We start from the raw sequence: 23,833 nt of genomic DNA, 5'->3' as shown, positions 1-23,833 counted from the left end.
TGAGGGCTGGGTCTTCATCCAAAAGCAGCAACCGGGTATAGACATGGTTTGGACAGCCAAGGTACTTGCGAAATTGTAGAAATAAGCTTGGCCCAAATATCCGTGTAAAAAGGGCAAAAGAGGAGCACATATTCTGTGCTTTCTACCTCCCCAGTGTCCCGCTGTTTGACTCCATTCTGTGTCAGGACAGGGTTTGTGAGGTTCCTTGTGGGTATCACCTTACCTTGAGGGTCATGTCTTCATGAAGAATGCAGATCCGATACAGCAGACATCAGTTTATTGAGGAGGCTTCCAACTTCTCCCATAGCTTGACTCGGGAGATGGAATCAAAAGCAGCCTTAAGATCAATGAAGGCAGTGTAAAGGGAGGCTGAGTTGATGGAATAATATTTTTCAATGAGGTGCTGAAGCACCAGGCATTGATCAGTTGTGGATCTACCCTCCCTAAAGCCGGCTTGCTCCTCTGCAAGCAGATTTTCTTGGTCTAGCCCAGGGTTTCTCAACGTGTGGGTCCCCAGATGTTACTGGACTTCAACTCCCATAATCCACAGCCCCAGTGGCCTTTGGTTGGGAATTATGGGAGTTGAAGTCCAATTACATCTGGGGACCCACATGTTGAGAATCCCTGGTCTAGCCAGTCCTTAAGTTCCCCATGCAGATGTCTAGCATAGAGCTTACTGATGGTGTTGAGCAAGATGGTGGGCAAGTTGATGGGTGTCATATTTCCTTTTTGAATATGGGGACAATAATCACCAGCCCCCAGTCCTTGGGGATATGGCCATGAGAGTCAATGTAAGTAAAGAATTAGGCCAAGACTGGAGCCCACCACTCTATATTATTTTTATATAAGTTCCAGAGGGATAAGGTCATCCCTGGGGGCCTTCCCTGCTCTGGTTTGGGAAATAAGAGACTCAATCTCAGCCATAGAGACCACCTGGCAAGTCCTCTACATCTGGTAAGGGGGCCATCTTCCGCAGTGGGGTCTGGTAAATGGGGCCATCTTCCGCAGTGCATTTCCCAGATCTCTAATGGGATATGGGTGCCTAACTGAGCCAAGCCATTGCTGGTGGAGTTGCTCATGATGTGCCAGAACATAGCTGAGTCCTTTGCTCTGAATGCCCCCCCCCCCAAAAAAAACCAATCTTACCTGCAGGACAAGCCAGACATCATTCCAAATGGTCCCCCCAGTTCGAACAAACAATAAAGGAGCTGCTTACAAAGGAAACTCTACAGACCTACCAGCTAGACCTAACTTAAAAGGATTCCACGCGTGCCTCCCTGGCAACCTACAAAACCCTGTCTTCTTAGGCAGACACACAAAAGCCCATCACTTGTATGATGGAGCTAGTTGTGTGGGGCTTGCTTGACTGCCTTCTAAGAGAAAAGATACAGCCTGCTGTTTTAGTGTTTCATTATTTAAATAACAAAAAAGGTGGGTGGGGTGGCACACTATTTGGCCCAGGAAGAGAGAGGGGTAGTTTTGATCCCACTGTTTGATCTCCCATTGCATTGTTTCCCACTAGGGATGTGCATGGAACCGGGCGGGGGAAGTTTGAAGGGGGGGGGGTTGACTTTAAGAATGGGGAAGGGTGCACTTACCTCTCCCTCCGCTTTACTCCCACCAGCACTCCATTTGCAAAGGGACCGTCGGGGCAGCAGCATACCTCCCTGCCACCCTGTTGCCTCCTTGGTCCCTATGTCACTGGAAGTACCCAATGAGTAAAGGCATGCCCTCCCCCACCTGTTAAGTCAACCCCCCACAGCCTTTGAACCACCTTGTTGCCATCTAGGGTTCCAGTCTGTGGTGCATCCCTACCTTCTCCCATTCACTCCATCTGTGAAGGGGTCAGAAAGCTGATAGCTCAGGCAAACTATTATAGCAACAGACAATGGATTAGGGATGCATGGATCATTTGCTGTGATTCATTCTGAATTAAAACTGTATGTAGACCGAATCGGTTCATTCAAATCCACCAATTTGCCTGACGAACCAGCTTGAACTGGTCCAGAGTGGTTTGTGATCAAACCGCTCGAACTGGCTTAGTTCGTGGCAGATCGGTTTGCGACCAGACCAGTTCTGCACATCCTTACAATGAATAATAGGAATGAGGCTTCCCAATACTCTGTGGAATTAACAGTTATAGAAGGATAACAAGCACATCAAATGAAGACACTGGTATAGAATCAATGAGATCAGGGGTTTACAAGTGGATGGCACTGAAGTGTAGTAATTTTTTACTGCTATTCTGGCTTTGCATACTCATTAAAAATTACTGCAGTTATTGCAAACTCTGCGTGGGTCTTCGTAGATGAGTCTTTTTAACAAGCCAGTTTTACAGCACGTTCCTTTCCCTGTGATGATTCTGCCTGTTAGCAGATAGTATTCTCTGAGAACCAGGTAGTTAGCAGATAATGTTCTCTGAGAACTCCAGGTAGACCTGGAGGAGCTGTGAAGGCAGTCAGTGGCAACCATGCCTGGGGCACTTTTAATGATATTTGCAGCAAAGAGTTGAAGGTGTACAAATGAGTTAGAAGGAAGCCAGATTAGGGGCTATATCCATGAATGCACAAGAGCTTTCGGTGATGCTGCTTTGGATGCTGATCTAGAAATGTGTGGTAGAGCAGGGAAAGAGGAAGAACTTGCAAGAAATAGGTACCAACTGGCATTAGAGGGTCAGGCATGGAGATTACAAATGGAGTGGCTTAGATTGTATTTCTCCCCAGTGAGGTAGGGAAACATACACCCATACCTTATGTGATTAAGAGGGCAGGTTAGAGTATTATCTGAACTGGCTGAACACAGTGGTGCTCTTAGGACAGGACTTCTGGAATGAAGTCCAGTCCTCAGGACCAGGAGGGTCCTCCAGTTGTCCTGGGGGCCCTCCCCAGAAGCTCCCTACCAGCCCTACACTGGCCCCACTGCCACGCCAATCTTTCCCAGTTTCATCGCCATGTGCACGGCTAGAGGGTGGGAGGTGAGAGCTGAGCAGGCCTCCCCCATGACGGCAGCTGGTGGGCCTATCTGGGCCTGAATTCACAGGCTTGCACAGTGAGGGCACAGCGGGGGACTGCTAGAGAGGCCCCCTGGGAGTGGAGAGTGGCACACGCATGCCACGTGGAACACACATTCTCCCCACCCCCTCACCCCAGCTATCCCTAAAGTAGGGGAGCGGGCTCACAGCAGGGTTTGGGAGGTTCCTCCAATGCCCTTCAGGTCCAGGCTCCCAAAATGCCTAGGTGCACCACAAGCTCTGCATTATGGCATGTTGCTGCCCATGCCTGGATCCAGCATGGTAGCAGCTCAGTTAAGACACTGTTGATTCAGAAAATGCTAGCTCCAAATGGAGGGGCTCTATAGAAACTGGAAGCATCACCACTTCCTGGATCTTAGGCCAGCCCCATCCCAAAGCCAGTGCCTGAGCTAGCCTGCTCCTTCTTCCAAAGTGGTGCCATTGGGAAGGAGACCCTCAGCAGCCAAGGAAGCACTCTGCCTCTGGAACTTGGCCTTGGCACAACATTGTAAAGACCTTTTTGTTCGCTCACGCCTTTTAAATTTGATTTTTAAAACTGTCTTTTAAAAGTTTTTAAATTGTATTGTCTTATAATTTTTATTTGTGTGCGTGTGTTGTGATTTCATGTGTTATGTATATTTACTTTATGTTTAAATGTTGTGTTGTGAGCCACTTAGAGAACAATTTGTTATGGGGCGGCTAAAAAATAAAGTTGTTTATTATTATGCTATTTACACACAGTCTACCAGATGTTATTGACTGGATTTGGTACTTTAATTATCGGGCCGTTTCCAAGGGTGTAGGATAACTAAAGAAAAATTAAAGATATTGTCTTAGTATTCGTGCTGTCCCAAGTAGTTAGCGTGGCCTCCTCCTCCTCCTCCTCCTTGTATTCCCCTCATATTAAAGCTGAGGCTCAGAGGAAGTTCCAGGAGTCATCCAACTGAAGGCCAGAAAATTTAGGAGCAACAAAATGAAGTACTTTTCCACACACCATATAATTAATCTATGTAATTCTCTGCCGTGGGACATGGTGATGGCCACTAGCTTGGATGGCTTTAGACAAATTCGTGGAGGACAGGTCTATCAGTGGCTACTAGTCTGGTGGCTATGGGGCACCTCCAGCCTTAGAGGCATGATGCCTCTCAATATCAGTTGCAGGGGAGCAACAACAGCAGAGAGGGCATGCCCTCCCCTCTGTGTGCTTCTTAGAGGCATTTGGTGGGCCACTGTGGGAAACCGGATGCTGGACTAAATAGGCCTTTGGCCTGATCCAGCAGGGCCTCATACTGGGTTAACTGCAGAGGTGAGCTTCAAACTAATTTACAGCACTGGCTCTTTGCTCCTGCACTACGCCAGCTCTTAGAGTTATGGTTTGCATGTCATCTCCTATAGCAACTCTGCTAGCCAGGACTCAAATACTTTCCATCAACAGTACCTCCAGGGGTGTATATCTAGGGTTAGGGCAGGCAGGGCACGTGCCCCAGGCGCCACTTGAAGGGGGGCGCCATTTTGTAAAATTAAAAAAAATTAAAAATGGCTGTCGGAAACAAAATGGCCACCGTGCATGCTCAAATGGCCTCTGTGAGGCCCTAGGTCATGCCAGGCCTTGCAGAGGCCATTTGAGCATGCGCGGTGGCCATTTTGTTTTCAGTGGCCTTTAAAAAAAAAGATTATTTTTAAAAATGGCCACTGCACATGCTCAAATGGTACCTGCGAGGCCCTAGAGGCCAGCTGGGTCAGGGGGAACCTTTGCAAAAAAAAACCCTGGCCTTTAGGAAGCCCCCCAAAGGGGCTACAGGTAAAAATAAAATAAAAAATAATAATATAAGACACTGTACACATATTCAGATTGGCACTATGTACAGAGAATCAGGGCTTGTGAATACTGAGCTGACGCTTATGAGCTAGGATTGTATTCATTTACTCTTACTTTGCTTCTTGTGATAAGTGAGTTAAATGTGATGTCTTAATAATAGGGCTATTAATGGTGAGTTTGTCTTTGAATCAGTGTGAAATCCTTAATATTAAGGCCCACTGGGAATTTCTTGCTCTCTTTCTCTCATTTTAACTGTCTTTCTGAAAGACTAGAATATATTCCAAGCAGTGACACAGTTTACTCTGCATATCCTTTAATTATTTTCAGAGTATCTGGGAAAAGTCAAATTTTAAAACTTATGAAATAGTGATGCTACAATGCATAGCAGGGAATTAGACAGGCACTTCTGTTTAGTTTTCCAAGTACACCTCCACATAGTATTTGGGTATTTCATGAGCCCCAGCATACTGAAATTTGTAGTTTTCCAGCATTTTTTGGTCTGGCTATGTCCACTGCTAAATAGTTTTTGAAATATTAAAAGATTAACGAGCCTGACTTGTATTTTCCAGCTGGTATTATGGTAAAGTTATCTGAAAAATGGGTGTCAGATGCTTGGATAGGGGGGTGCAATTTCAGTGTTTGCCCTAGGCACTATTTTCCCTAGATATGCCTCTGAGTACCTCCCTGTACAGTGAGATATGATTGCAAGCAAATTTTGACCCAGCAGATCAGATCAGTGTCTCATTTGTGAGCATTAAGCACAATCAAGAAGCATGGTTACTGCTGAATTAGAAAGTAACTACTCAACAAATATGCCATGAAAAATATTCTGAGCTATTGGGTAAACAGATTGTTTAGCTAGAGGGAGGAAAACATTCAACAAAATATCTGTTATCGGAGCTAGTAGTAAAAAATCTAAGGATTTCACCAAGACAGTGGCTTGGAATTTCGGAAGTATATGAACCCATTCTGCTGACCTTAAGAACACTTTGTAAACTCATATTTACTAACAGTGGAGCGGGAACCTCCTGCTTTTCATGCATTATATGCACAGAGGAGGCCAGTTCCAGGTGCACTGACTGACATCATGCACACCATTCCATTTGCCTTTTTATGGAACTTGCACACAGTTGTGCAAGAATTGCACAAATGCAGTTGTGCAATGGATGGCCATTGGAAATAATGATAGTCCATCATGTAACTTTGTGCAATTCTTTCCACCTGTGCAAAGCACTCTTGCAAACTGAATATCGGGTAGTATGTCAGCCAGTATTCAGTTTAACAGAGAGTTCCTCTCTTCTCTCTGCTCCATTTCCTCTCTCATTCAACTGGCAATAAATGATGTGCAAAGTAACGCAAGAATATACACATAATTCCATTTGTCTCTGATAGCATTAGACAGGTGACACTGAAAATGACTACTTAAAGAAGAGGAGCATAATCTGGGCAAAAGTTCCAGATTTCTGATTTTTAAGGAGCGAGTTAGCTTGTTAGGCTGTCCTCCATACCTGGCACACTACCACAATACTGACAGTTGTGATGTGGTACTGGTGTTGTATCCCTTGCCAAACTTGTCATTTGCTTCTTGCATTCAGCTGTATGATAGGTTGTGATAAAGAAATACAGACTTGACCAGAAAGGGATCGTATGCTGACTGGGATACATGATATCTAATTACTATTTCACCTATTCACAAACTGCTATCAAGGATATAATTAATCATAGTTTATCAGTCAATCTTTTTTGTAAAGAACCAGTTCCACACCTGAAATACTGACTGTACCCAAAACTAGTGCATAATTTATCTAATTGGTTAATAAATGGATATCTTTAAATCTTGAAGACTGAGATCAGGACTTGTTCTATATTTGAAGGTGCGGGAACGGGATAAAATGTCAGCAGAAGAATATAAAAATTGTTCAAAATAGTAGAGGAGGAAATAGTTTGAAATATTCATAATGTTTCATTGGAAGACACTTATAAATGGCTGATCATTGTTTTAAATTAAAAACATGGATAGAGAGGACTGAAATAATAATTGTTCCATCTCCAATGTTCTATTTTTAGTTAAGGTTGTCTATTGGTGGACCAGCTCCAAGCATCTGGGTCTGATATCCTTCATATCTGCATTATTCAGGATTGAGGCCTGGTTTCAATATGAACACAGCTTTCATGGCCCTGGTCAGTTATTTGTATCGGGAAGCTGACGGAGAGAGCATTTTCCTGTTGCAGGGCTAGCATCAAGATTGGGCTCTTGATCAGCTTAGATACTTGAGGTCATCAAACTCACCTAGGGTTTCCTAGGCATCCTGTTTTTCTGTAGTAGTTCTGCTCCTACCTAAAGAGTCAATCTCAGAGGGCAGTATTGAGTGACTGCTACTCCATTTCTTTGGGAATTGGAATGGGGACTATCACAAAGATTCATCTTGTCCTAAATGCTCCTTAACATCTATAAGCTACTGAGTAAGATCATTCTCTAATTTGGAATGCAGGTCATCAATCTAACGATGACCCCAAACTTAATCCTTTTTTATTACATCAAACTCAGGAGCAGCAGTTGATTACTTGAATATGAAAAGGTTGATGCGTGCACAGATAATGACCATTAGCTGAGCAGGCATGTAAACCGCTTTGGGAACTTTTGGTTGGAAAACAGTATATAAATATTCACCACTGTCAGTGAATGGGCAAACTCAAAGCTTATCTCATGGGTCAGGAAGACCTTCAAGGTGTGGAGACTGGTATATAAATATTCACCACTGTCAGTGAATGGGCAAACTCAAAGCTTATCTCATGGGTCAGGAAGACCTTCAAGGTATGGAGACTGGAATGCTTTTCACACTAAGGAGCCTCTTCCCTGGTCCGCATCAGACCATTAACCTGTGATAATGAGGTGGGAGTGATACTGCCTCATTTGAGCTCCTTTTGAGGTGATTAGTAAGACTATTCCTTTGTGCCAATGAAAAGAGAAGTATCACTATTCTCTTGAGAAATAGCTCTCCTTAGCTCATGTCTGCCCAGCCAGCATCCTTCTCCGTAATTGTAAATAGAGAGGGGCATGGGGATACCTTTCTGTCACATGCCATACTTGACCTGGGGTAAAATTGCCCCATGCTGCTGTTGCTAAGTGACTAACCGAGAGTTTGACAAATATGGGCATGTAGAGGGCCCACGGTCCCATGAGTCCAGGTAGCCAAGATGGAGACTGTAAGTCTGCAGTTCCAAATAATATAGAGTGGCACTGCTTGTAGCCTCCGAACAGGCTGTTCTCATAACAGCATACTGATAACACCCTGTTACAAATTCCCTGATGATCTCACCAAGTGGTTTCATGTAGATGTTAAAAAGCATTGGGGATAGGATGGACACCATACAATAGCTCTTGTTTCACAGAGCAACGATCCCCGAGTGATACCATCTGAAATCTGCCCGAGAGGTTGGAACGTGATCACTGCAAAGCAGCACCCCTTATCCCCAAATCCCTCAGACGATTCAGAAGGATACCATGGTTGATGGTATCGAAAGCTACAGAGAGATCCAAAAAAACCCAGCAAAGTCATACTCTCCCAGTCAATTCCTTGGTATAGACCACTCATCAGTCTGACCAAGGCTCTCCAACACCCACACTCTAAAGCCAGTTTATGAAAATGGGTCTAGATAATCAATATCCTCCAAAACTGCCTGAAGTTGATCAGCCATCACCATTACAGTGGAACATAGGAACAAAGGCTATTTTAACTAAATAAAATAAATGGCACAATTTTTAATTTATTTTTATTTCATTTAACATATTTCTATACTGCCCAAAACTTATGTTGCTGGGCAGTTTTGATCAAGACTGACTACATATTGCATCTGTGCAGAAGGTGGGGCTTGCTAGGTGACATTGTAATCATGTACATTGTATGTGGTTGCAGTAATACCTGAATAAGTCTTCAGTTTTTATTATAATGTGCGGATCAGCAACTCACCCCCAGACCTTTGGCGCTGAAGAAGTTCCAGCACTTCCTTCCTGCCTCTGGTTGCTGGCCCAGTAGCAACAGAGGTATGTGAATGGAATAGAATACCCTTCAACATTTCATTGATGAAAAAAGGGACATGCCAGTGAATATGTAGGGGGCATGGCCACGATCCTGGGAGGTGTGGCATACAGTTCTGACTACATCTATGCTGCACACGGAAAGTATATTATAACGTGCATACAGAGCACATTTTTCTGGATTACCAAAGCAGGCAAGCTAAGCCCATGCCTCCAACATTTTGCTGCTGAAAATAGGGATGTGCTTCTAATGACTCATGTAAACAACTACCCAAGGATGACTCCCCATGGCCCCTACCCACTGCCACTATTATACCTTGCTGAAGACTGAATTCTAGATGCTGTGCACTGCAGAGTGCCTTCATGTTGTGAACCCATGGACATGCAGGTGTACCAGAGGCACTGTGCTCTTTCCCTCTGACTTGGGGATTTAATTTCCAGTGCTTCTGGGAAGTAAGCCGAATCCTGAAGAATGACCACTCTAGCAGCTTGTGAAAAAACAAAACAAAAACATGAGAGATTGAGATTGAGATTGAGAGAGAGAGAGAGAGAGAGAGAGAGATTTCTCAGGGTCAGGTTTCAGAAAATATTTACTCACCCTGGTAAATAGGGACAACTGGAGCATATGGAATGGTTATAAGTGGTGGTGAGACATGCTGTAAGTGTGTTCAGCATAGGGATGAGGCTTCTGAGCACATCAGTGTCAGGATGGGGCTTGTGGACATGTTCTCAGGACACTGCATACAGCATTTGTGTTATTAATAGCATCTGCCGAGGACTATATTGAATTGGGGGGCTGCCCTCTGTGTCTTTTTTGGTTAAGCCATTCCTTGATCCAGACCAGCTTTTGAATGGTGTTTTAGTTACTTGTATTCCAGTCCCAGTGTAGAGGCGGGGCTAACACACAACCAGCAGCAAGAGAATTGAAGGCAAGTTGCCTTGCCTCTCTGTAAAGTGTGCCGTCAAATCGATTTTGACTCCTGGCACCCATAGAGCCCTGTGGTGGTCTTTGGTAGAATACAGGAGGGGTTTGCCATTGCCTCCTCCCATGCAGTATGAGATGATGCCTTTCAGCATCTTCCTATATTGCTGTTGCCCAATAGAGGTGCTTCCCATAGTCTGGGAAACATACCAGCGGGGATTCGAACTGGCAACCTTCTGCTTGTTAGTCAAGCATTTCCTCGCTGTGCCAGTTATCTATTTCATTAAATTTAATATTCCTGATTAAACTCTGCTGTCTTGTTCTTGCATCTTTCCTCCGGATTCTACACCCTCCACCCTGCATCCCATAATCAGAATGGCCCTTTCTTAACTATGGGGAAGCACATGGTGGCACCAACCACACTTCAACATCTCCCTACACTGTCTTCCAATATCAGGATCATATTTTAAGGGCTGTTCATAACTCTCCTAAAAGGCTGTTGTGTCACATCGCCTGAGAGCAAATAAAACAGCTGAAGAATTAGAGTTGCTTTTCTAGGGGCCTTACATTCATACTAAGCAATTTGCACAATCTGTCTCACAACTCAAACGGGCAAAAATATACCCCTGTGGTCTAGGGTTTTTTGTGGTTTTTTAAAATCTATTTGGGGGGGAAACCCACCCTTGTTTCATATAGGAAAATTGGAATGGAAAAAGCAAAGATGTAAAAGTAGCAGCAAGCATGGGGAGAAGGAAAAAACAGACAGAGCAAACATGTAGAGGTTTTCATTTTTAAAATAATAACTGCTGCCTTCATAGATAAAATATGTACTTTCAGTAGGTTCTCTGTCATTGTCAAGGTAATGTTCCCTACTGAATATGCTCCCTACAGGAATACACTCCCTACTGAAATAAGAGCATCTCCTTCTCTGTTTGTTTTCAGTAAGAACCTCGAGACTCTCCTGTTTTCTGTTTCTGATTAGAATTAATTTTAAAAACTTGTTTTAATAATTATTTTATTCCATTGTTTTTATTGTCATGTATTTTAATCTGTGACTATTTAAATTTTGTACACCACCTAGAGATGTACATATCAGCTGGTACAGAAATGTGATAGATAGATAGATAGATAGATAGATAGATAGATAGATAGATATAAGAACAATGTGAAATAGTTTTTTAAAAGCAACAACAGCTGCTTCCAGGTATCAGTTTTTTCACTTGATTCATCTGATTCTGTATTGTCTACATCAGGCTTCTCAGTATTGGCCCTCCTGCAGATGTTGGCCTATAACTCCCATAATCCCTGGCTATTGGTCACTGTGCTGGAGATCATGGGAGTTGTAGCCCCAAAACAGCTGGGGGTCTAAGTTGAGCACGCCTCGTCTACACTAACTGGAAGCAGCTCTCCAAGTTTTCAGAGAGATTGCAGTGAGTGAACCACAGTTTTTAGATTATTAAAATCAAAGAATGGACACAGCTGTTGTATCAACTGAAGTTAATAGAAAGCGCCTCTGGCTATAGCCTCCACCTGAGAAATCAGGGGGTGATGCCTGGGTTCAGAAGAACTCCCAAGTTACATATCTATTCCTTCAGGGGGACTGCAACCCCATCCAGAACAGGATGTTCTATCGCATCCCTTGAATTATGACCCCTCACAATTAGGACTTCCATCTTGTTGGGATTCAGCTTCAATTTATTATCCCTCATCCCAATTAAGACTTCCATCTTGTTGGGATTCAGCTTCAGTTTATTATCCCTCATCCATCCCTTTACTTCCAGAAGGCAGGCATTTATTTTATTGTGTTGTATTTATTTGAAATAGAGCTATGCCATTTCCTGATGATGATGATGATGATGTCATGGAGAAAGAGGTTTGGGTGTCATCAGCATATTGCTAGCACCCTGCTCCAAATCCCCTGATGATCTCACCCAGTGGTTTTATGTAGATATTAAAAAGCATCTTTCCAAGTCCTGCCTAGAAATGCCAGGAATTGATCTTTGGATCTTCTCTGTGCAAAGCATGTAATTGTGGTTCTCTACCACTGAGCTACAGTCTCTCTTTAGAACATATCTTGCGGAACATATCTCGCTAATGATGTTTCTACATCCCTGTCCCATAACCTTCCAAGGCTAAGTTGATGGGCATGAGGGAAAAGGTCCTTTCTGTAACCTGGGTTACAGAACTCTTTACCAAGAGAATACCAGCTGATCCCCTCCTAGGTGTGTATGCACCAATTAGAAACCTTCCTATTCAGATGCATCACTTAATCCTGTGCTTTTGACCTCATCCTTGCCCTTATGATAGATGCTCACTGCACGTTTCCTGTTTTGTGATTGTTATTTTATTGACTCTTGTCCTGTTGAAGTTGTGAGCTGCCTTGGGGGCTGTATTACAGAGCCAAGAGGCAGGATTGATTTTTTAAAAGTATAAATAAATAATAAATAATCCCTGTCCGACTCTGGTATGAGCCTCCCTCGATGGCCTCGTGCATGCTGTTTTTCTCTTGGTCTATATCTGCCCCACAGGATTATGTGTGGATGGTACAGGTTATAAATAATTTCAGCCCTCTTTTTCCTCCCCCCGCCATTAGATGTGCTGATATTTTGCATTTCTGCCTTTTCAGGTTTTTTTCCCCTGTATGGTTAGGTGTTTTTTTATATTGCATCTCTCTAATAAGGTTCTAGGTGCCTGTCATGCATGTCTGCTGACCTCCTCACTCGCTTGGGCAGGAGAGTTACCTGAAAGCAGAGATAGAGGGGTGTGGGGTGAATTAGTTGAAAGGGGTGACATTTGTGGCTTTTCACCTGGGAGAGAAACCTCCAAAGTAAGGATGTGCACAAAGTGCAGGGGAGAGTGGGCATGTTAAACAAAGGGAACAGATCTTTCCTGCCCCTCTGTCACACCACCGCCACCACTGTCAGCACGGAGTTATTCAATGCCAACCATCCCCACCACCCCGTTGTTAACAGCAATGCCATTCAGAAGCTTCCTGTCTGGTAACAGGAAGTTCCTTGTTCACAGCATCCCGCTGGTATCATCATGTGAATGGTGTCTGCGCATGAGCGGATGCCATCTTGAGTGCTCACTCAAGATGGCATCTGTGCATGCGCAAATGCCATTTACATGATGATGGTGGTGGGATACTGGGAACAGGGAACTTCCTGGTCCCAGACAGGAAGCTACCACATGGCATCACTGCTAAGACCTGCTTCCTACGTTTAAAGTGCCCTTTCTCCCCCCACCAAAACGTTTTGGCCACGGGAACTCGAATCATTTTGGTGCCTCAAATTAGAGGCTGCAAACAATCCATGCACATCTTTACTCCAAAGATCACACCCCCTGGAAACAGCTGTGAGAAAAAGGCTCCTCAATCGTTGTTTCCTCTGAGGCGTGCATATGTGCATGCCCACACAAGTCTTTAAATGTCCGCTCTGTTAATTTTAGATCCCACTCAGATTGAATCAGGAAAGCCGCATTCTGAATGCATGTGGGCACACACTGCCTTGGTACTGCCACGCAGAACAAAACTCATTCTGTACACAGATGGAAAAAAAATAGAGAACACTGCTCCCAATGTGCAGTTGAGGGCTTCAGTAATATCAGCAGTGAGTATTTAATGAGCCTATTCCCCACGATCACTCAAAAGCGGGCTAAGGGAGCCTAGCCCGCTTTCTAGTGATAGTCAGAACCACCAGGCTCATGGGCCACCAGGCTCGCATTAACGCTCATGTTAACCTTGCATTTTTTAATTGTGTGCCACCATGGTGAGCGGTAACACACAAGTAGACTTCTGACCGAGAGGCAACAACAAGCCTCCCTACCTCGGGGTTCCCCCCAGAATGCCCCGTACCTCTGGTGGCCGGGCCACCTCCGATCCCATCAGCCCTCACCGGCTCCATGGTGGAGCCAGTAGTCATGTGGGCTCGAATCCAGCCTCCCATGGCTGAGCGACTGGGCTAGGCCCACTCTCCCCACCAAGCCCTCCCAGGCTCTACACACCGCTCAACGTGTATTACGGGGAGACCAATTAACCCCTAGTCCACATTTCAAGATCCATTCAAACAGTTTGGTGAGTATCTCACCAGCAAGTAATTACTGTCCTTATGTAACTGCAACCAGCTGCAATCACCTTTCTCTAGTGCATGTCCTTTTGGCTTATGGCACATTGTGGTCTGAACTACTGGATCTAGTGGGATTGGGGCTGGCAAGTAAATGGCAGTGGGTGACATCCTGCACAATGTTCCATACATGTTGTAATGGAACGTATATGCACTTACTCATGAGCACAAGTGCAAACATTTCATGAACACAGTTGTGCATTGGTGTGGATATTAATTCCATAAATTACATTTGTGCAGTTGTTGCAGTTGTGCGACTGTGTACACATTCCATTACAGCACATGTGGAATTTTGTGCAGTATGAGGGGAGAGCTGGTCTTGTGGTAGCAAGCAGGACTTGTCCCTTTAGCTAAGCTGGGTCTGCCCTGGTTGCTTATGAATGGGAGACTTGATGTGTGAGCACTGTAAATGATTCCCCTTAGTGGGTGGAGTGGGTGGAGCCACTCTGGGAAGAGTATCAAGGTTCCAAGTTCCCTTCCTGGCTTCTCTAAGATAGGGCTGAGAGAGATTCCTGCCTGCAACCTTGGAGAAGCCACTGCAAGTCTGTGAAGACAATACTGAGCTGGATAGACCAATGGTCTGACTCAGTATATGGTAGCTTCCTATGTCATCCACTGACTTCGGGAAGAGTGCTGGATAGCCATCTAATTGCTTCTAACTCTTTTATTAAGAGTCCTGGGCATGCATATTTGGGAGTTAGCCATACATCTGAGCAGTAAACTGGCATAGGATTGTACTGCATGAGAAATGACATTTAAAAGACATCCCTACCTACTGTAGTTTTAAGGTAAGGTACAGAAGCTTCTGAAATACAGAATCAAACCTCTAGCCCCACGGAATTACCTTTTACACTCAGCCCAACAGGACTGAAAAGTGCCTTTTGCAGGCAACGTAACGGCTCACATGCCCCTGTCCTGCGTTGTCCCCGGACTTCTGGATTTCAAGGCCTTTTATTTTAATGCAATAATAAGATTCTCAGCTACTGCAGTCCGGAGTTACCCATGGAGGAATAAATGGCTTGCTAAAATTGAATGATGGCAGGGGATCACAACCTCACCCATGAACCTTTCTATTATGCGACATTATATAATTACTACTTTTAAAAAATTAAAAGTCATGAATATCAAGCTATTAGCCTGTAACTGCAAAAGCTTCAGCATAAGCAGAGTTTTCCAGCAGAGACTCTGAGAGGATAAGCTCCTGGATAGAAGTGGCTTTTTCCGTGCCTGAGAAAGAAACCCCCGAGCACAGTGAATTTAAAAGCCCACTGCAAGGGTGAATTGAATTTCCCTTGACACTCTTAACGCTTCACTTATCACTAAGACGATTCAGTAATTTGAACTTCTTGCTCTCTTTTCACAGACAAATGATTTCATTTTAAAAATGATTCAAAAACAGGATTAGGGGAGGGACCTCCCTTCTTGGGAAACTATGGTGGAGTTATGTGTCTGGCTCTCTTGATTACTGTGAATAAGCTAATCACCTGGCAACTAATTGGTGGTCAGGGAGCATAGACAAAAGAGCATTCATGTTCTGTGATGACTGCAAATCTCTATCTATGGAAGGTGACACCGGTGGAGAATTTGAAATGCAAGACCCTAGCTCAGGCAAGATACTCCAGTCAGTGGCTTATGTGTGCGGTCTAAGTTACTCATGAGTACTCCCATTGAAATGAATGAGACAAGTTAATTTATCCTATTGGTTCCAATGGGACTATGGGGGTAAAGGTAAAGGCATGTCGAGTTGGTGAGAACTGGAGTGTCACAAGTTCTCCGACAACAAGGGCCATTTAAATCAATATGGTTCATTTGATCTGCGCTGGTTGTGAGTGTGTGTGTGTATGAATATATGTATGAGTGTGTGTGTGTGTGTGTGTGTGTGTGTATACAGTAATCCCTCACCAACTACAGGTTTCCCAATCACTTTTTTGAATATCCATGACCAGGAAATTTTGGCAAGACTCGCCATCCTCGACCTGAGCATTCGCCGTCTGGTGAGATTTTTTGGCAATTTAGGGTTTTTTTTTCAGGATTTGGGGTCATTTTGGGGCTCTGGGGGTCATTTTCAGGGGTCCCCTTCACTCCTCTCACTTCTGGTAACTTGGGGGGATGTTTTCCTATATTTTAACTGTATTTTTCAGTCTTCTTGCAATCGCAGTTCCTCTAACCTCCTGTTTGCCATTGATTTCACTGGCTCGTCTACTGCAAATTTGACAACTGCAAGGTTTTCCCGGAATTGAATGTGCAGCAAACATCCACATTTTGAGAGCTGCCTGTACTGCTGTGGGACTCTACAAAGCACATTCGTTCTGCTGTGGAGGAAGGAGGGCTGTTCCATCTCTCTCTCTCTCTCTCTCTCTCTCTCTCTCTCTCTCTCTCTCTCTCTCTCTAATTCTCTAAGACATGCCCGTCGCTAGTCCCGTATGTAGCAGCTCTCATGAGAGTTCGTGAATGAGCTGCTAGGAGGGGGAGAGGAAAGTAGCGGCGGACAGGGAAATCTGCAGAAGTGAGGGAAAGAAAATGGCAGCAGCCAGGGGAAAGAAAATGGTGGGGGAGAGGATAAAACGGTGGTGGCAGGAGGAGAAAACGGCAACATTGGTGGCGGGGAAACGGTGGTGGCGGCAGGAGAGAATGTGGTGGCGGGAACCAGGGGGTGGAGAATAAGGGGAGAGGGGAAGGAGGGGAGAGAACTATCGGAGCAGATGCTCTGCACCCAGGCCAGCTAATTCCTAGTAAACACTGAGCAATCACAGTCAATACCAATGGAAGGAGCATCACACCTGTGATTCTGCTACTCTTATTAGAAGCAGAACAGCCTGCCTCCACAGCATCATGGACATGCTTTGTAGAGCCTTGCAGCAGAGCGGGCGGCTTGCAAAACATGGTTCTTTTTCTGTACAATATGTGAATCCCCTTGCAGTTTAGCAGGCAGGGTTGATGTGGGCCAAGGTGGCCTTGATGTTTTACTGACAGTGAGCCACAAAAATTATCCATGTGGGAAGCATGGGGTTTGACCCCACCCCTACCCCCCACCCACCCCAAGCAAGATGAATCTTCTTTAAGTGTCAGAGTGACATAGGAGCAGTGCATAGAAGTGGAATAGTACAAAAGGCAGTTAAAGAATATTTCACAGAACATTGGATCTCTTGATGCTCTTTTTTCTGTTCTTTTTTTTTTTTTTTTGGTAGACCAAAAATGTTCTCTCACAAAGAATTGGCTCACTCCTAATAGTAACAGTGATGCAGTGAATAATAAAATACAGAATGGAAAACTGGAGAGAAGGATATCATAACGATAAACATATCTCTACAATGTCAATACTGAATAGATTAAACATAAAATAGCTATGTACGTGTATCCTACATTTATTATATTACTGGAGACAACTCAGCAGTCTCTTACAAAAGGCTTTCGCAACAAGAAAGCTAGCTATTTATTTATTTTTGTAATCACATCCTTTGTGTATGAAGCCTTTGCCATTCCTTTGATCTGAGAAGTATTTTATCATTGCAACCCCCATAACAGAAATCTGGAGTACATGCCTCCTAGAGTAAGTCCTAAATTAGGTCCCCTGCTAACTTGGCAAAGAGGCACCTTTTAATGTGGTGATTCTCTTTATTTAGCAGGGGGAAAGTAACTGGCCCTATTCACCCTTAGCACAGTACCTCCAGTGACTGTTGCTGGTGTCTATCTTATGTTTATTTTAGATTGTGAGCCCTTTGGGGACACAGAGCCATCTTATTTATTTATTATTTCTCTGTGTAAACCACTCTGAGCCATTTTTGGAAGGGCGGTATAGAAATGGAATAAATTAAAATAACAACAATAACAACAACAACAACAACAATCTGCCACACAATACACCAGATATAACTCTAGTCGAGAAGAAAGAAAAACAAGTTAAAATAATCGACATAGCAATACCAGGGGATAGCAGAATAGAAGAAAAAGAAATAGAAAAAATCAACAAATACAAAGATCTACAAATTGAAATTGAAAGGCTGTGGCAGAAAAAGACCAAAATAATCCCAGTGGTAATTGGTGCCCTGGGTACAGTTCCAAAAGACCTTGAAGAGCACCTCAACACCATAGGGGTCACAGAAATCACCTTCAGCCAATTACAGAAAGCAGCTTTACTGGGAACAGCCTATATTCTGCGACGATATCTATAACAACAGCAACAACATTGACAATAAAATTCAGCCATCCCAGGTCCTTGGGAAGGACTCGATGTCTGGATAAAACAAACCAGTCAATAACATCTGTCTGACTGTGTTAATGAAGAAGAAGAAGAAGAAGAAGAAGAAGAAGAAGAAGAAGAAGAAGAAGAAGAAGAAGAAGAAGAAGAAAAAAGGAAGGAGTCCCCAAACCCAAAAGGGTAGCAGGACTTCTATTTAAACAGCATATTAAATGGACATACAGTTATGTATTTATTTATATGTTTTGGCCACTGGCCGTAAATAAAGTATCTATCTATCTATTTATTTTTTATTTATTTATTTTATTTGTATACCACCCTTCAAAAAGTGGCTCAGGGGTGGTTTACATCAAAATGAAAACAATTCAGATCAAGGAACAATTAAAGTCAAAACTAAACTGAACAATTAAAATTATTTAAACGTTACCATCATTAACATTAAAATCATTTAAACAACCAACGCTAAAAATTTAAAACCATGAATATAATTAAAAGCCTGGGTGAATACATGTGTCTTCAGTGCCTTTTTTAATAGTTGCCAGAGATTGAGAGACTCTTATTTCAACAGGGAGCGCCTTCCAAAGTCCAGGGGCGGCACGGAGAAGGCCCATCCCCGGGTAGCCGCCAAACAACTAATACACTTCTTATCTGTACCCTGCATTTGAGGGGTTCATTTTAAAATGAACCCATGTACTGATTCACATGTACATGTTTACAGAAACTTTATGCACTTACAACATAGTAAGGTTGTTCACGTGACCAGTGAGTGGAGTGAGAAGGGGAGACGGGGAGCAGAATCACTCCTATCTTCCCCCCAAGACAATCCTCGACATCTTATTGGTAGCGCCGCTCATGCACCCGCGTGAGCTGCACCGCTGGGAGAAGTGTGGCAATCTGGAGGCTGGGGAAATGGAGCCTGTCTTCCAGAAACCCCATAATGTATCACATGGGGAGTGCAGTGAACCAAGGGATTTGAGGGTACTCTCAGTGCCTAGCTCTGTGGCTTCTTGGTCTGCTGGTGGCCCGAGCAGACACACAACCAGGTACCAGCGTAGAGGGGTGCACTCGTGCCCTTCTACCTGGCAAAAACCTAGGCTAACCAGTGGGGGAGCGCCGGGATCGAGCTCAATCCCAGCACTTCTTTTGTGTAGCCATACTCAGGTAGGGCTACTCGTGTGAAGAGCCTCAGTGTTTGAATAGGGCTAGACCAAGAGATGGTTCTAATGATCAACCACCAGCTCAATTGCTCTTCCAAAGGGGGGGGGGAGTTGATATGAGCATTCTACTCACAAGAGCAATGTAACATTAGATGTGTGACATCAATAGAAGTAGTAGTAATCGGTTTTGTCTGCATGTAGTAATCAGAACATAGCAAAACACATTGAATAAATCCAATAAAACAATTTACACAAAAGTTAGCAGAGAATAGTACACAGGCATAAAAACTAAGAAAAACTAGTCAAAATACATAAAATCCAAAAAGTTAGTGTGGAGAATGGATTTCCTCTGAAATGAACTAAAGTGGTGCCCTCGAATTGGTGTCAACTCCTGGTGACCACAGAGCCCTGTAGTTGTCTGGTAGAATACAGGAGAGGTTTACCATTGCCGCCTCCTGCACAGTGTGAGATGACGCCTTTCAGCATCTTCCTGTGTTGCTGCTGCCCGATATAGGTGTTTTCCTCATATTCTGGTGTTTTCCCCATATTCCCCATATTTTCCCCATTAAAATCCAAAAATCCAGTTAGTGTGGAGAATGGATTTCCTCTGAAATGAACTAAAGTTGTGCCCTCAAATCGGTGTTGACTCCTGGAGACCAAAGAGCCATGTAGTTCTCTTTGATAGAATACAGGAGCGGCTTACCATTGCCTTCTCCCACGCAGTGTGAGATCAGCCTTTCAGCACCTTCCTATATCGCTGCCACCCAGTATAGATGTTTCCCCCATATTCTGAGAAACATACCAGTGGAGATTCGAACCGGCAACCTGTTGCTCACTAGGCAAGTTATTTCCCTGCTGCCCCATTAATAAACTAAAAGCGATGCTGATATCCTGACTGTGTGGCTGGTATCCTGACAGGTGTGGGTGTCCTTGACCCTAGCTGTCAAGTGATGTGATTCTGATGTAATGGAGCACTTCTGGCACCCAAGCAAGTTCCAGAAAGTATTCACACTCATGTGCAAGCAGAGCTACTCTTAGGAGTGCCCACACTTGCTTAGTCAGGATATCAGCCACGATATTCATCACAATTTCCAGGTCAAAGAAGGGGAAACGATGATATTGCATGAGTTCAAAAATCCAACATTGCACATGAGAAGATGCTTCTGAACCTATTTTCAGTGTAAGAGCAGAGTGACCCTTCCTCTTTTTCTTTTAGGGTGGGGAGGGAGGAAGGAAGGCTGACATTCATTTCTTACAAGTATTAATGTGTTGTTTTAAAAACGTGTATATTTATTTATTTCATTTCTATCCCGCGCTTCCTCCAAGGAGCCCAGATTATGTGTACCCTCACAACAACACTGTGAGTTAGGTCAGGCTGAGAGATACATGGCTGGCCCAGAATCACACATTGAGTTTCATGGCTGAATGGGGATTTGAACTCAGGTCTCCCCGGTCCTACTCCAACACTCTAACTACTACACCATGCTGGCTCTCATGTTGGTGGGGGTGGGCGCTGTAAGATGTGTTGTAAATATTTAGATGTCCTTATTTTGTACTTCAAAAACAATCAATAAAAATGTGTGGATATATATTTTAAAAGGACTCCGTTTGTGAGCAGTTCTTGTGAGAGTGTTTGAGGAGTTTTTGTGGGAGTGGCCAAGAAGGATGGTCTGGACAGTGTTTCCTCCTGTGTAAACTGCTTTGAGAACTTTGCTTGACGAACAGTATGTAAACAGTGGTAGTTGTTGTTGCTGTTGCACAACAGGCTGCAGTGCTAATTATTTCCAGTCAGTACTGTTCTGTTGCGCAGTTGCCTTTGTACAACTTTAGGAAGCAGCTCCATCAATGGTGTTTACATGCACGCAGCAGCATGGGCAGTTAAGAGAAACACAACTATAACAAAAGGACATGCTAGAAGGGCATCCAGGAGAAACATCAGGATGGACATGTTTGGGGAATTGGCCTATTGGGGAAGGAAGCATAATCTGAGTTGGCCCGGAGAGTACATAGGAAGCTGCCATATACTGAGTCAAACCATAGGTCCATCTCATTCAGTATTGTCTACACAGACTGGCATTGGCTTCTCCAAGGTTGCAGGCAGGAATCTCTCTCAGCCTTAGCTTGGAGATGCCAGGGAAGGAACTTGGAACCTAGATGCTCTTCCCAGAGTGGCTCCATCCCATGAAGGAAATATCTTACAGTGCTCACACACCAAGTCCCCCATTCATATGCAACCAGGGTGGACCCTGCTTAGCTAAGGGGAAAGGTCATGCTTGCTACCACAAGATCAGCTCTTCTCTCCTAGTAGAAAAGGTCATTCTGAAGGCCTGTTCCAGGTGGGCCAGTTTTGGGGAAGAAATATCATCCAGACCATCTGAAACGTGTGGTGTGTTTCCCTGGCCATTTGCCCTGAACTTCCTATTTTATAAACACAAATATGGACCCACAGCAACATATTGTTGCCATATATCCAGGGTGTGCATGTGTTAACTGAGCCCATGCCTGAGCATGGTGAAAGTTTTAGACACCTTCTGAGTAGAAGGAGTTATGACTCTTGAGGGAGTATTCTTCAAGCTGAGATATTTTCTATTCTTCTTGTTCAAGCTTTCCTTCGCCCTCCTCACTACAGAGTTCCATTAGCTCCTCTTCTGGTTGTCTGTTAACTGTCCTATGCATCTGCAACATTCTGCTCCATTGAGAGGAGAGCTGGTCTTGTGGTAGCAAGCATGACTTGACCCCTTAGCTAAGCAGGGTCTGCCCTGGTTGCATATGAATGGGAGACTAGAAGTATGAGCACTGTAAGATATTCCCCTGATGGAATATCAGGATGGAGCCACTCTGGGAAGAGCAGAAGGTCCCAAGTTCCCTCCCTGGCATCTCCAAGCTAGGGCTGAGAGAGATTCCTGCCTGCAACCTTGGAGAAGATGATGCCAGTCCGTGTAGACAATACTGAGCTAGATGGACCAATGGTCTGACTCAGTGTATGGCAACTTCCTATGTTCCTATGAGGTACACTAGGCCCATTTTGGGGGCTTGGAGCCCCCTTCATTTTTTTCTTCCGGTTTTTGTGAAACCAACATTTCTGCCAGTTACCCCGAGTCTCCTGGTACCTCCCACTTGCCCACAGGTGTTCCAGTTGTCTATCGATAATTATCATAACGTGTCTGTCTCTTTCAGAAATAGGTATGATTTGCCATGAGATTTGTAATTGTTGTTATGAATGAGTTTAGGGAAGGCTTCCTGCGAGAAATCTTCCTGTTTGAGCTGAAAGCAGAATAAGGATATTTGCTGCTTTGAAGGAAACAGCGGTCTTATTTGCTTGTTATTGGCCACTGTTTATAGATCTGACCCTCATCTCTGTTGTTTGTTTCCTCTTCCTTTTCTTCCAGCGATTATTAAAACGGCTCTTTCCAACATGGACCGAGAAGCCAAAGAGGAATACTTTGTTGTCATCCAAGCAAAAGATATGGGTGGACACATGGGCGGATTGTCAGGGACCACAACTGTGACAATTACTCTCACCGATGTCAATGACAACCCTCCAAAGTTTGCGCAAAGTAAGTGGCATTCCTGGCGCATGCTTCCCTTGTGGGATGTGCATTACACATGGACGAAATGCCTCTCAGTTGGTTTGATTTCTTACAGAAACATGCAGAAATGCAATTGATTGCCAGCAAGGCGCTCTAGAAACAATATTTTGCACATTTTTTGTACCCCATCTTTTCTCTTCCCATCCTGTCACTTGTGCGTCCCCCCGTTCTTTTTGAATTTGCGGTGCTGTTTTTTCCGTTTTTGATGCTACTTTTGATTGTTGTGATGCCTGCGAGCAGATGGGTTCCACAGCCTCTAAAAAGACATGTGTTGCTGATAAAAGAAAGAAAGCAATGACTAATTGGAGATGAGAGGAAGAAATAAAAGTGAATAAGTATAGTTCTAGTTAATTGTTGATCTTTAATTCAAAATCCATATTTATGGCTATGGTTCCAGTGTATGTCTTGCTGGGTTCGGTTAAAATGGTTTAGCATCCTGCTGAGCTGTTTGTAGCCTGCATCAAAGGGCAGGGGGAAGGAATTATAAACGGGGTTGATCTTATTTTAAATAGGCATTTTCAGATAGAGTTTCCTAATGAAACCATCTACGATGCTAGTTTATCTTGCTGTCCTTTTTGTTTGTTTGTTTAAATTAAGAGTGGCAAGCCAGGAAGGTACTCTTCACTGGAAAAATGTGTTACTCCTGGGGGGTTTTTTTAACCCCTTTAAATAAATAAGTAATAATAATTTAACTTAGAAATAAAAATTTAAATAAAACCGAAGTACCTCGGGTTATTCACACAAAATTATCCATATCTCCTGACCTCACTCCACAGCTGTTGTATGATTTTTGGTGTTTTGTGGCAGTTTTCTTCCACTCTGTAACCCCCAATTAACTCACAGGTGTTGGCAGTAGCCTCATTTCCCTCACTGATCATGTCACTGATCATGTATTGGCCGCAGTTTTATATTGATGTACATATTTTAGTAGGGCTGAGCCAATTCTTTTGAAGGGGTTGAAAGTTTCCACTAACTCC

The 23,833-nt window shown here is 43.9% G+C and overlaps 1 protein-coding gene across 10 annotated transcripts in view; it reads left to right on the top strand.

Moving 5' to 3' along the window:
• LOC128334349 (cadherin-8) overlaps positions 1-23,833 on the top strand; it is a 374,299-nt gene that overhangs the window by 191,859 nt on the left and 158,607 nt on the right. For all 10 annotated transcript variants that reach the window (XR_008311263.1, XR_008311262.1, XM_053271066.1 and 7 more), the window contains one exon: positions 22,656-22,823. Coding sequence is in view for 8 of the 10 variants with exons in the window: in XM_053271066.1 (XP_053127041.1) it covers positions 22,656-22,823 (168 nt within the window). In the remaining 2 variants the exon portion in view is untranslated. The remainder of the gene's footprint in view (positions 1-22,655; positions 22,824-23,833) is intronic.

The sequence above is a fragment of the Hemicordylus capensis genome, chromosome 9, assembly GCF_027244095.1.
Source record: "Hemicordylus capensis ecotype Gifberg chromosome 9, rHemCap1.1.pri, whole genome shotgun sequence".
In the NCBI taxonomy this organism is placed as follows: Eukaryota; Metazoa; Chordata; class Lepidosauria; order Squamata; family Cordylidae; genus Hemicordylus; species Hemicordylus capensis.
Note: the sequence above shows the minus strand (reverse complement) of the source record. Positions and strands in the feature narration are given on the sequence as shown.